Genomic DNA, 14,878 nt, shown 5'->3' with positions numbered 1-14,878 from the left:
TTATTCCTAACCAAATATCAATTTCTTTTTTTTTAGAAAATATACAAATAATTCTTTAATTTCTTTAAAAGTTTTATTAGCTAACGTTTAGAAACCTGAAGTCTCCAATATAAGGTAAAGTAAGAACTTCAAATTCTGAAGCTGTTCCAGTTTGGGTTGGGGAAGGGTCAGAACAGTTGTAGAATTTGAGAAAAGTGTATTTCTGGCTGTTTTCATCTTCTTCTTGTTCTAACTGTATAGTTAAAGTTCGGTCTTCTAAAATAATGCAATTTTTATAAGGCTAAAACCAAACTTCGCGGACCATGCTTTTTATGAATTTCTTAATTGTTTTTTTTTTTTTTTTTTCGAAGTATTTCTGGGGTTTTATGTATATTCAACTATTTTGTTGCTGTCACAATATTGGTAGATGAAGATGGACGCTTCCCTTCCCTTTGCAAGCCACAACGTTGGTTATTCTTATTATTAAACCAGAGAAGCAGATCTTGAAAACGACGGGTCTAAGCCTAGTAGTAAGAAAAAGATAAAGACGGGTATTAGTTAAGAAACCAAAGAAAAATAATTCAAGAAGCCAAAGAAATATCAAAATAAAGAAACGATTAAATAAATCACTAATTAAAGGGGATCATTAATTATTTCCCTTTTCTATCAAATTGATGTGATTTGAATTCTTTCTCTTTTCTAACACTGAGCTGTGCACAGGCGTAATATTTGTGTGACTTAAAAAAAGGAAATTTGGATAGCTTAATGCTTCTCAGAATTCTGACTAGAATATCATTAAAAAAATTATCATTAAAAAAAAAAAAAAAAAAAAAAAAAAAAAAAAAGCCTGTCAACTTTTTACAAGCAGGTTCATTACTGCACTCGCACGTCTGCCATGACTAACCTGATTAGTCTGCTATGACTAACCATTTTTTGCCTATTTGGCATAATCATCGCTTTAGTTGCTGAAATTGTTGAACACGACTTTAAGTGGAGCTGTGTGACTCAACAATAAAAACTACATCAATCTTATCTGTACCTCATCATTACTGTTAACTGTTCTTCTCTCCTGTTTTATCCTACTGGCCTTTGACCTGTCTTCTCCAAGTTTTACTCCTTTGGTTTGGTCTTAGGGTTATCAGCTCAATATTGTATGAATGGTAGGAATAGTTATACCCAGGACTTTGGCTCACTCAAAAAATGTATGCTTATTAAACAGATCATGCTAACGAACTGTAAGTAAGGAACGATGCGGCTCAATATTAATCTTAAGTCTAAAAAACGGAATTTTGACACCAATTCCTTTGATAGATGTATCAAAAGAATCGACTTACAATGCTGATTAAATAAAAAAAACAAATTTTTTCCATTGAAAGTATGGTGCAACATTGAAACTTAAAACGAACAGGAATTATTATGTTTATGAATGGTTTGCCCCCTCGTCAATGCCTTGCTCTTTACGCTAAACTTCGCATTTTTTCGAATAAACTTCGAAGCGTAAAGAGTGAGGTATTGATGAGGAGGCAAACCCCGTCATATACGTAATAATTCCTGTTCGTTTTAAAATTTTAATGTTGGTCCTTACTTTCAGTTGAAATAAAACTTGCTTTTTATTTGATTTCTGAGCGTTTTTTTAAATAATGCTGGGAAATCTGGCACCCTCTTCATGGAAAATTTTCTTCTCCCATGAAAAATTCCTCCATGGAAAGATCCTCCCATGTAACTCCCTCCTCTCGACCCCCACCCCACCATAAAAATCTCCCTTTCACTTATTGCTGAATAAAATGGCTACCTCAAAATTTTGATCCGGTGATGTCGGGTAAAATGAGCGTGGGAGGGGCTTAGTGGCTCTCAAATTTCTTGTTCACTTAAAAATGGCACTAGGTTTTGAGTTTCCGCTCGAATGACCCCTCCTGCCACATTCTAGGACCGCTGGATAGATACAATCACCCCTGGGGAAAAAATAACAAATAAAAGGGCATCCGTGATGTTCCTACTGGCAAAAATACAAAATTCCATATTTTGCAGACAGAAACTTGAAACCTCTACTACAGTAAGGTTCTTCAATCAGCTGAATCTAATGGTGGGATTTTCATTAAGATTTTATGACTTTTTAGTGTGCCTACCCCTTTTTTCGAAAAAGGCAAATTTTCTCAGGCTCGTAATTTCTTATGGGTAAAATTAAACATGATGAATCATATATATTTGAAATCAGCATAAAGTACAATTCTTTTGATGTGTCAATTGTTATCAAAATTCTGAAATTTTTTTAGAGTTTCGGCCACTATTGAGCCGGAACGCTCCCTACTTACAGTTCGTTACCACGAACTGTTTCAATCCAAATATATAAGTTTCATTAAATTTTGTGTTACCCATCAAAGCCTACGAGCCTGAGAAAAGTCTCCTGACTTTTGAAATGGGGGATACACCCTCCAAAAGTCAAATAATAATTATCAGAATCAGATAATGAAGAATCAGAATCAATAACACAATCAGATGTAGGGGTTTCTATCATCAATCTTCAAAAATGTGGAATTTTGTAAAAAAAAAATTCCAGAAGAAAGATCACGGATGTGTGCTTATTTTTTTATGCTTTGTTTTTCCCGGCGTTATTGTTTCTATCCAGTGGTCCTAGAATATCTGTAGAGGGTTTATTCAAACGGAAATTAGAAGCTCTAGTGTCCTTTTTAAGTGACCATAAAGACTGGAGGGCAACTAGACCACTTCCCGCACCCCTTTTCTCCCAAAATCGTCCAATCAAAACTTTGAGGTAGCCATTTTGTTCATCATAGTTGAGATAACATGGAGATAACATTACCCCCTAGAGCCCCTGCGGAAAGGTCTGTAAGCTGTAAAATCTGTCCATTGTTTATGTATAGTGTTTTGTTATTTGGAAGTATGCATATATTTTCCAAATGCAGGAGAGAGTGACGAATTTTCTGCTGGGGAGAATTTTCCAGGAGGTGAACCTCTCAGGGTAAATTTTACACTGGGAGAATTTGCCAGAATTCCTATACGAAATTCTATGTATACGTCTTGCTTTCTGTTTGTCGATTCAATTCTCTTTGTTGCGTTTAGATGTTAAGGGTAATTGTCCAGGGAAAATTTTTCACCGGAATTGAACTGTCTAGAAGATATTTTCCTGGGGAGAGGGATAAATCCGTTGAGTTGAAGGTTGCCAGATTTTCAGGTATTATTTTAAAAACGTTAAGAAATTAAATAAAGAAACAAGTTTTTTCAACTGAAAGTAAGGAGCAACATTAAAACTTAAAATGAACACAAAATATTACGTATATGAGGGAGTATTCTCCACCTCAACACCTCTCTCGTTCCGCTAAAGTTTAAATTTTATTCCAATTCTGTAAGAACTACTCCTGAAACAAAAGGGTTTTTTTTAGCGAGAACAACAAGAAGCTTTTTTTGAAGTACTAATAAACTTTAGGGTGAAGAGCGATGTATTCAGGAGGGGGAACCCCCCTCATATTCATAATAATTTCTGTTTGTTTTAAGTTTTAATGTTGCTCCTTTATTTTCAGTTGAAAAAACTTGTTTTTTTTTTTAATTTAATTAATACCTGAAACGGATTCAACAGTATAAATATCCTACAAACTGTCAACTAAACTGTGTCACAAACCGTCAACTAAAAATAAATCGACCCTATCTTGCAGTTTCATAATTCATCGTAACTTCTGACTCGACAGGAGGGTGAAAGTAAGGCTTTAAATCTTTTTAAGGGAACAGATTTCTTGTGAATTTTACTCACAAAGACATTTACTGAAATTGTAGCTTTTTATAGTTCTTTACAATTCATATATGTTTGAAACTGTAATATAAATACAAATAAATTATGGTGAATAAGTTTGCTGTATGTCAATTTATTATAACATCCTTATTGTATACAAGCTTTTGATATTACAAATATCATAAAATAAGAATATATATCTGGTTAAGGGGTTTAGTGTTATGTCCAATACTAAGGTTTTTTTTTAGACCAGCATTGTAATGCTTTTTAATGTTATTGTTTGGTTATTTTTATACAAATGAATTATTGTTTTGTAGTTTACAAAAATAATGGCTTCTAATCAATCAAATTTTACGTAGAGGATATATTCTACCTAGAAGATTCCCTATTTAGCCTCAGGGGTGGATCCATGGATGGGCAGAGGCACGTGTCCTTCCCAGAAAGCCAGAAGTTGCACTAACATGGAAGGGTGAAAAATACTAATCGGGGTCCTATGTTTCGTGAGTAGCACGCTCTCCCCTTAAACATGAACCCTGTTTACAACCCAGGGTAGCAACATAAAATGGTAAGGAGGGTAGATGCAGTGAAGATATATTGAGTAGAATAGCTGACAACTTTGAATCACTACATATTTTTAAACATATATTTTTTATATTTAACTTATATGTTTTTAAACTTAAACTAATATATTAAGCTATATATATTTTAAAATTAATATATTTCTATAAACAGGGTAAATGTAACCGAGAGTGGAAGAAAAGCATTATTAGCATTGAGTGGAGGTGATATGCGGCGAGTGCTGAATATTCTCCAAGCCACTTCAATGGCCTTCCCTGAAGCGACTGAAGAAACTGTGTATACCTGTGTTGGGCATCCATTGCCTTCAGATATGGCCGCTGTGGCTAATTGGCTCTTGAACGACGATTTTGCTTCATCAATGAAGAGTAAGTATCCAAAAGATTCGCTGTTAGTGTTATATAATGCTCTTAATTAAATTATATATTTAGGCTTTAAAGTTCTAAGGACATGAAAATCAAATCAGATTGTTTGGATTTGTAAAGTAGAAACTTATACAGCCATATATATCTAAGAAGTTACGAAAAATCGAAAAATCAGGTTTTAGTGACAAAGACTCCATATGTAGTTATGTAGTTTTGTCTGTTAGCTGACTAATCTTGCTTGTTGCCTTTCTTTTTTACTGGTGTAATAAAACCTAATTTCTAACAATTTGGGAAATTACCAGTAGAGGTATAACTGCCATAACTTGTAGAGCTTGCATAAGCAATCCGAATAAGCGACAGAAAACTAAAAGGTGACATCTAGTTTCCCTGAAATCTTAGAAAACTAACGGCAAACAAGGAACTGCAAACAGTGCTGAACTGTGCTGAACAGTGCTGACTAACGTCAAACAGTGCTGAACTGTGCTGAACAGTGCTGACTAACGGCTAACAAGGAGCTGCAAACAGTGCTGAACTGTGCTGAACAGTGCTGACTAACGGCAAACAAGGAACTGCAAACAGTGCTGAACTGTGCTGAACAATGGTGACTAACGGCAAACAAGGAACTGCAAACAGTGCTGAACTGTGCTGAACAGTGCTGACTAACGGCAAACAAGGAACTGCAAACAGTGCTGAACTGTGCTGAACAATGGTGACTAACGGCAAACAAGGAACTGCAAACAGTGCTGAACTGTGCTGAACAGTGCTGACTAACGGCAAACAAGGAACTGCAAACAGTGCTGAACTGTGCTGAACAATGGTGACTAACGGCAAACAAGGAACTGCAAACAGTGCTGAACTGTGCTGAACAGTGCTGACTAACGGCAAACAAGGAACTGCAAACAGTGCTGAACTGTGCTGAACAATGGTGACTAACGGCAAACAAGGAACTGCAAACAGTGCTGAACTGTGCTGAACAGTGCTGACTAACGGCAAACAAGGAACTGCAAACAGTGCTGAACTGTGCTGAACAATGGTGACTAACGGCAAACAAGGAACTGCAAACAGTGCTGAACTGTGCTGAACAGTGCTGACTAACGGCAAACAAGGAACTGCAAACAGTGCTGAACTGTGCTGAACAATGGTGACTAACGGCAAACAAGGAACTGCAAACAGTGCTGAACTGTGCTGAACAGTGCTGACTAACGGCAAACAAGGAACTGCAAACAGTGCTGAACTGTGCTGAACAATGGTGACTAACGGCAAACAAGGAACTGCAAACAGTGCTGAACTGTGCTGAACAGTGCTGACTAACGGCAAACAAGGAACTGCAAACAGTGCTGAACTGTGCTGAACAATGGTGACTAACGGCAAACAAGGAACTGCAAACAGTGCTGAACTGTGCTAAACAGTGCTGACTAACGGCTAACAAGGAGCTGCAAACAGTGCTGAACAGTGCTGACTAACGGCAAACAAGGAACTGCAAACAGTGCTGAACTGTGCTGAACAGTGCTGACTAACGGCTAACAAGGAACTGCAAACAGTACTGAACTGTGCTGAACAATGGTGACTAACGGCAAACAAGGAACTGCAAACAGTGCTGAACTGTGCTGAACAGTGCTGACTAACGGCAAACAAAGAACTGCAACGGTAACAAGTGCTGGGAGAGAAGAATTGTTTAATGGAAAGTGCATTGAGTTTGGGGTATATAGGCTATTTGCACATTAGGGGAGGGGACCCATTAGGACAGACCTTTTACAATTAGATCCTTGGGAACCATCAGATATTGCAAGAAAAAAACTAAGTCTCCCTGTTTAAACTTTAATTCAAAATCATTTGTTGTAATCATGAGTAATCATGGGTAGCAGAGCTTATGTTTGTAAACCTTAATTTGTCCTGTGATAGTATTTTTGTTTTTATGTCGTTGTTGATGTTATGTCATATGTTAAATACTGTGAACACAGTATTTTGTGAGTTTATAAAGCTGCTTAGGATTAATTAATTTAGAAAAAGTTTCTCAACAAAACAAGTTTTTCAAAGAAAAGTTAATTTAACAAGTAACATTTAAGTACCTGTGTATGTTTTCATTTGATTTTAAAACCTGTGAGGAATTGTTATTTCTTCTTTAATTAAATATAAAAAAAACAAGTTTTTCAACTGAAAGTAAGGAGCCATATTAAAACTTAAAACGAACAGAAATTACTCTGCATATGAAGGGGGCTGTTCCCTCCTCAACGCCCTGCTCTTTACGCTAAAGTTTGACTCTTTCTCTCAACTGTACTTTTTAAAACAGTAAAAAAATTTAGCGTAAAGAGCGGGGCGTTGAGGACGGAACAGCCTCTTTCATATAGGGAGTAATTTCTCTTCGTTCTAAATTTTAATATCGCTCTTTACTTTCAGTTAAAAAAATTTGTTTTTTTTATTTAATTTCTGAACGTTTTTGAATTAATGCATGTTATGATTTTGGCTCTCCGCACATGAATAATTTAAACGAAATTTGCATATTAATTTTTTTTTATGGCTAAATGGCTTTCTCGTAGTTTTGATCGGACGATTTTGAAAAAAAAGAAGCGGGGGAGTAGGCCTAGTTACCCTCCAATTTTTTGATTATTTAAAAAGGCAACTAGAACTTTTATTTTTTTACGAACGTTTTTATTAGTAAAAATATTAGTAACTTCCGAATTAAATTTTGTAACAAACTTCTATATTCGTATATTATTAGCACGTATATGAGGGGGTTTACCTCCTCATCAATATCTCGCTCTTTACACTAAAGCTTAAATTTTGTCCCAATTCCTTAAGAATGACCCCTGAATCACAAAGGCCGTAGAATAAATAGTTAAATTAAGAAAATTACTTTAGCGTAAAGAGTGAGGTATTAGGAGGAGATGAACTCCTCATAAGCGCAATAATTTCTGTTCGTTTTAAGTTTTAATGCTGCTCCTTACTTTCAGCTGAAAAAACTTTTCATATTTTTTTTCATTGTTCTTTAAAAAATGCTAAAAAATCCTGCGCCCCTTTCATGGAAATTTTCTTCCCCCATCACAAATTCTTCCGTGGAAAGTTCTCCCCGCATAACCCCCTCCCCCAACCAAAAAATCCCCCTGAAAGCGTCTGTACACTTCCCAATAACCATTGATATTTGTAAACACTGATCAAAGTTTTTAATTTGCAACCCCTCTCACGGGGACTGTGGGGGAGTAAGTCGTCTCCGAAGACATGGCTATTAGGTTTTTTGACTATTTTGAATAAAAGGGCTATATCAGAATTTTGATCTGGTGACTTTGGGAAAAAATAGCATGAGAGGGGGCCTAGGTGCCCTCCGATTTTTTTGGTCACTTAAAAAGGGTACTAGAACTTTTAATTTCCGTTAGAATGAGCCCTAACACGACATTCTAGGACCACTGGGTAGATACGATCACCCCTGGGAAAAAAAAAACAACAAACAAACAAATAAACACGCATCTATGATCTGTCTTGTGGCCAAAAATATAAAATTCAACATTTTTATAGATAGGAGCTTGAAACTTCTATTGCAGAAATCTCTGATACGCTGAATCTGATGGTGGGATTTTCGTTAAGATTCTATGACTTTTAGAAAGTAAAACAGTTCAAAATAGGGATGAAACCTTTTTATTGACAATGAACAGATACAAAATTTAACTAGATATTTCAACTAGATTAAACTAGATATTAAAACTGTTTTACTGCTGATGATGAACACTGTATATGTGTTCGAAATATCCAGTTAAATTTTGTATCTGTTCACTGTCAATAAAAAGGTTTCATCCCTATTTTGAACTGTTTTACTTTCGTCATGGAAAGGCAGTGTGGTCTTCGAAGTTATATATGACTTTTAGGGGATGTTACCCCCTATTTTCTAAAATAAGGCAAATTTTTTCAGGCTCGTATTGTTATAAAAATTCCGTTTTTTAGAGTTTCGGTTACTACTGAGCCGGGTCGCTCCTTACTACAGTTCGTTACCACGAACTGTTGGATTATAGTTGCAGCTATAATGTGATTTTCTTGCATTTCTTTGTTACAAAGAAATTGGTTTACATTGTTACAAAATATACCATTTACTTGTTCGAAGAATTCTTTTTTAAATTGAAAAAAAAAATTAGAGAACTTATTGCACAACCTTACTAAATACATAATTACAGAAACTTTCAAATCTGTTTTACCACTAATCTAGTCCAAATTCTTCATAACTTTTTTTCTAGAAGAGTTTCAGCTGCTTCTACAGCAATATTTTCAAATACTGTAATTCAAATGTTACATTAGTAACATTTCGCAGGGACTATGACGAAAAATAAGAAATAGGATATGGGCATGAAAACACACTAAAATAGCTCTAACTACGACATTTAACTGTGTTTTGTAACAAAAATAGTTGGCTCCAAATAATAATATTAAAAAATTAGGGTGAAAAAAATCATAGGCAACGATATAGCACTGCCTAAGTAAAGAGCGATATAGGCACAATATATCCTAGGACCGCTGTGCGGTTCTATTTATATATAGTCAAGGCCATGTCTAGGAAGAGGGGATAGGGTGTTTTACCCCCTCCCCCCCGAAACGTTTTTCCGGCTCGTAGAAATGTAAAAAAATAAATATAAACAAATTTTTAAGTTTTTTGTAACCTTAGATAACTTATAATAAATAGCTTTTCAACAAAGAATTTTTGAAGCAACTCAGAGGTATCTAATAATAGTGATAATGGAAAAAGAAATTCTTTACTGAAGACATTGGTTAGTAAAATGGGATTCCCTAATGTTTTTTTTTTTTTTTTTTTTTTTTTTTTTTTTTTTTTTTTAGAATGTAGTATTTATATGTGTATTTCTAACTTTGCTCTAGTATTTTATGTGTCTGCCTTCAAAACTACAATTTGTTCACTTAAATCTCTAGTTTTGAGTCTCGTTCGGTTTACTTAAATAGTTAACTATTAAGTAGATTTTGCCTTTCTTTAGTTCTTAGTTAATTTTGGACGTTTATTTAAAGAACCGAATCTTAGTTCATTAAAAAAATTAAATAAAAAAAACTAGTTTTTTTACTGAAGGTAAGGAGCAACATTAAAACTTAAAACAAACAGAAATTACTCCGTATATGAAATGGGTTGTCCCCTCCTCAACGCCTCGCTCTTTGCGCTAAAGATTTAATTGTTTTTAAAGTAAAATTGTGGCCAAGAGTCAAACTTTAGCGTAAAGAGGAAGGGATTGCGGAGGGGACAACCGATTTCATACACGGAGTAATTTCTGTTCGTTTTAAGTTTTAATGTTGCTCCTTACTTTCAGTTAAAAAAACTACTTTTTTATTTAATTTTCGTAACGTTTTTGAATTTATGCTTGTTTGATTTTTTAAATTATTAAAATGAAATTTGCATATTAATTCTTTTTTTTTGGCTAAATGGCTTTCCCTTAGTTTTGATCAGACGATTTTGAGAAATAAGGGGTGGGGAAGGATGCCTAGTTAACCTCCAATTTTTCGGTTACTTAAAAAGGCAACTAGAACTTTTAATTTTTAACGAACTTTTTTATTAGTAAAAAATATACGTAACTTAAGAATTAACTTACGTAACACACTTCTATATTCTTATATTTTTATTATGTATATGAGGGGGTTTGTACCCTCGTTAATACCTCGCTCTTTACACTAAATCGTAAGTTTTGTCCCAATTCTTTAAGAATGACCCCTGAATCAGAAAGGCCGTGGAATAAATAATTGAAATTACTAAAAATACTTTAGCATAAAGAGCGGGGTATTTATCTCCTCTTAAATACCTCGTTCTTTATGCTAAAGTATTTTTAGAACCCCTCATATGCGTAATCACTGTTCGTTTTAAGTTTCAATGCTACTCGTTACTTTCAATTGAAAAAACTTTTTCATGTTTATTTTTTCATTGTTTTTTTTTTATGAGCAATTTTTCTTTATCCTCTTAACAGACAAGGTTAAATAGAATTGTTTTGAATGAAGGTTTTTCGCAACACATGCTTAAAATGTACATTTTCTCCGCTAAATTTTGCACATGCTTCTTTTATTGTCTTTTGTATTCGAATTCAATTTTTTTTCAGAAGTTCGAGACTTACAGATATTGAAAGGCCTGGCTTTAGCTGATATTCTGTCAGAGTTGCATGCGTTTATGCACAAAGGTAATAACGTTGTCCTCTTTTATTTGCTTTTTACTATTCGGCTGTTTAAACTTTTGAATTGTTCTATGGTTTCATTTCTTTTTTTTCTTTTTTTTTCGTGATAATTTTATCTTTCTGTATTGTTTGTTTCTATAATTACTTTATCAAATGTAGTTTGTCGAAAGTAGATGTGAGCAGCTCTAAAGTAGATTCTATGAACTTTTTAAGAAATAATGCATTAGCTAGGTTTTATCTATAGACGCAAGGCAGTATCCAGGGAGAGGGGTAGGGGGTTTCAACCCCTCGCCCAGAAAATGTTCGTACGGCTTGTAAAAATTTAACAAAAAACAAATTTTGATGCGTTTTTGAAGTTTTTTTATGTGTAAACCTTCCCTCGAAAAAAAAAATGCTAGATACGGTCCTGCATAGACGTATTAGTCTATAATAGGCTACAGAAATAATTTTTTTGGCAGGCCTCTTGTGATTCTTCTTCCATGTGACCAACAAAGTTTGTCTATGGTGTTTGAAGCAGGCCAAACTGGTTATTTATGGCTACTTCTAGTTTAGTGTACTAGAATATACTAGAATACTAGTTGAGTGTACTAGAATACTAGTTTAGTGAAACTTCTAGTCTAGTTTCAAGTTTAGTTTGACCGGTTTTTCTCTTTTTAACTTTTTAATTAGCTTATTATAGTTTATTTATAGACTCATAATTGATTATTCATTATGATTTTTATTTGTCGTTGTTGTTTTTTGCATTGTTAGTGCAACCATGTATTTTGTCGACTCCGAAATCCGAATTTGCCCCTTTGAGGGCTTGTGATGGAGATCTTTTTGAAATAAATATTTTATCTTATCCTAAAACATAAGGTACTAAACATATAAAAATCACAGCCATATCTATCGTCATACAAATTTATATGTTGACTTGAAAGATCAGAGAGTCAAACATAAACCGAAGACATTGAAATATCCAACTATCTATATAAAAAAAAAGTTCAAAATAAAGAAAATAACTTAAAAAAGAATAAATATATTAATGAACTAAAGCAAATAAATAGGTACAATTATTGACGAGTGGGTGCAGTATTAAAAATCTTGACGAACCAGTGAACAAAACTACTTGCGTAACACATGTGCCGTGTGCCGATTGAAATTTTGGTACCGGTTGAGCTACTTGTCGCGGGAGCCGTTAGTGCAAAAGGAGATTCTAAGGCGGGATGGGGGAGGATTTCACGAAGCCCTCGATTTGACAAAATACCTACACCAAATTTAAAACACAATTCATCTCGTCGTGTCGAAAGAGTTGTAAGGGAAAATTATTTTAAAACTGTGGCAATCCTTGTAAAATAAGGATTGCCGCTGCTCTTGTTAGATGGCTGCTTTCTTGCTTTCGTATTGCAATTTCTTTCTACGTTATTCAGTACCTTCTTAGGTAATAAATTCATGGTTCGTACTAACAAATAAGTTAGCTGCAACAATTAACGCTTAAAAAAGAATAAGAATCACATCCAATAAAATTGGCGTTTGTAGTAAAACTCGTTTCTTAAACCAACTCCGTCCGATTCACATACGTTTTAGCTTATAACATACTAGAGACAGCATGTGTTTTAGCAAGCTATTTGTCCCCTTTTCTTACGCACTGCCAGCAAAGGTCTCATAAGGTTTTAAGGTTTTTGAAGCAGAAAAAAACGGTTATTTAGGTCTGCTTCTCCATTATCACAGAGATTGCCACCACCCTTGTTAGATACCTAATGGCTGCTTACTTGTTTTCTTATTGCAAAGTCTTTTTACATTGCCCGTTACTTACTGGGGTAATGAATCTATTGTTCACCCTAACAACTAAGTTAGTTGTAAAATTGGTGCTTTAAAAAAGGATAGAAAATAGAGATCCAACAAAATAGAGGTTTTTGGTTTAAAGCGTGGTCTCTTAAACTACAAGGGATTGAAAAAGATTTTCAAAGCTCGTACATATTTGAGCTTTGTCCTGCCAACATATGTTTCAATTTGTCACATAAATGCTGATGAAGACCACACCGCCTTTCCATTATACAGAACAAGAGAAGGTAATAAGGTAATTTATGAAGACAGTGAATAAAACTTAAGCGGACATATCAGTATATATACAACAGCTATCATCAGAAAAATACAATATATATCAAACAAAAAAGCAAACAAATTTACTCCAAAAATATCATCGATAATATCAATTTTCAAACTAAAGTCACAGATTTTAATTTTGGTGGAAGAGTCTAAGAATCCTCACCTCGCATAGATTCAGCCAAAACTGACAAACTTAAGTTGATTAAAAAGTGGAATAATTCCTTATATACATATTCTTATATATTTTTGTTTTGAGTTTACATAAACTAGAGACAGCATGTGTTTTAGTGAGCTTTTTTTTCTTACATACTATCAGCAAAGGTCTTCTAAGGTGCTTGAAGCACGCAAAACCGGTTATTTCTGTCTGCATGTGTATTAAGATCGCTCTTGACTGTTAATTGTACTTTTCGACTGACTATCTGGAGCCAAACGAAAGTGGTCGTAAGGAAGGATTTAAGTGAAATTATAACTTCTTGGAAGGGTGTAAAAGGGGAGACATTGAATGGATTGGGATGGAGAAAGAGTGTATGTAACTCTTTTGGCCTTAGGTGGTTTAGTACTGCTGTGAGTTGTTGTTAGTTTCTCTATTACAGCTATTGGTTGCTACCATTTGCTTTATAGGCCTGGCGGCTTATTTCCATACTATATGATATGTATTCAGATAGCCAATCTGTGGTTTTATCCTATTGTCAATTCATTCGAAGATGATTATCAAAATTTGAAAAGAAGGAATTATTTAAGGAAAGTAAATGCAATAATAACACTAAAAGAGTCTGGAAAATTTTAATATTAGAAGAGGGACTCAGAACAGTAAAGGACTCTCTAACCTGTCAAAGTTAACAAAAACAGAAGAATATCACAACACAAATTAGGGTCACAAGAAATGAAGCAGAAAACTTTGAATAATTTCATTTGCATTTTGTAATTAAATTAAATTACACTTTTCGTCAAAACTTTCGTTTTTTATTTTATTGGTTTGGCGGTTTAACAATTTGATGCTTAAATAAAACTTTCGAAACGAATATCGGTAATTTTTGAAGAGTCTATTCATTTTGTTTTAGCGATAATATGAATTGTATTATCAACAAAGGATTCACTATTTAATTTACACACATATATATATTTGTATATATATATATATATATATATATATATATATATATATATATATATATATATATATATATATATATATATATATATATATATATATATTTATTTATATATTTTTTTAGTAAGTTGGGAATGTCTTTGCGTGGTAGCGTTTCTCTTTCCTTTTCTTTTCCTTCTGGTCCATGACCTTTCGATACCTCTAGCAACGCTGTCCAATTTTTTCCTTGGGGGGGGGCAAAGAACCTTAACTTGAACTAGAAATTGGAATTGTTAGGAGTTTCATAATGTCTTTGTGGGGTAGCGCTTCTCTTTTCCCTCCTAACGCCTTTACAGCGAACCGTAAAGCTGACAAATTAGTATATTGACAGGATAGAGAAACCAGTGTGTTATTATTTTATTTTTTTCATTTTTTTGTAGTTGAATTGCCACCAAAAGTTCGAATTTATCTTTTGGAAAAGCTGGCAGAACTCGAAGTTCGTTTGGCTGCTGGAACCAATGAAAAGCTTCAGTTGTCAAGCCTAGTTGCCACCTTTCAAACTGTTCGAAATGCAGTGGCAGAAGATGCAGCTGCTGCCACTTAATGTTCTCTCTGAATTTTTTTACATTTACTCATTTTTGTGCCTTTTTACACAGTGATTAATTTTTAATAAATAAGCTGTTTTGCAAATGCTGTTAAGATTTGTTGCAGCCTACAGGCATTTTATGTTAAGTTTTTATTTTGTGTATCTACATTTAAAAATCTGACAAAAATGTCTTCTCATTAAGAGTTTTTAATGTCAAGTCAAAACTTAGTTTCAAATGGCTTGTTTTCCTGCAATTTATATATTTCAAATATATCCTGCAAAAATCAAGAAAAAAGAAATCGTTTCTAGCCA

The 14,878-nt window shown here is 34.0% G+C and overlaps 1 protein-coding gene across 1 annotated transcript in view; it reads left to right on the top strand.

The window, feature by feature from the left end:
• Nucleotides 1–14,670, top strand: part of LOC136030935 (replication factor C subunit 5-like) — a 38,969-nt gene extending 24,299 nt beyond the window's left edge. The window contains exons 6-8 of the mRNA XM_065710044.1: nucleotides 4,454–4,665; nucleotides 10,731–10,808; nucleotides 14,421–14,670. Coding sequence (XP_065566116.1) covers nucleotides 4,454–4,665; nucleotides 10,731–10,808; nucleotides 14,421–14,584 — 454 coding nt within the window. The 3' untranslated portion in view covers nucleotides 14,585–14,670. The remainder of the gene's footprint in view (nucleotides 1–4,453; nucleotides 4,666–10,730; nucleotides 10,809–14,420) is intronic.
• The last annotated feature ends 208 nt before the right edge of the window (nucleotides 14,671–14,878 follow it).

This window comes from Artemia franciscana, chromosome 9 (genome assembly GCF_032884065.1).
Source record: "Artemia franciscana chromosome 9, ASM3288406v1, whole genome shotgun sequence".
NCBI classification, from domain to species: Eukaryota; Metazoa; Arthropoda; class Branchiopoda; order Anostraca; family Artemiidae; genus Artemia; species Artemia franciscana.
This window is presented reverse-complemented; position numbering and strand designations above follow the sequence as displayed.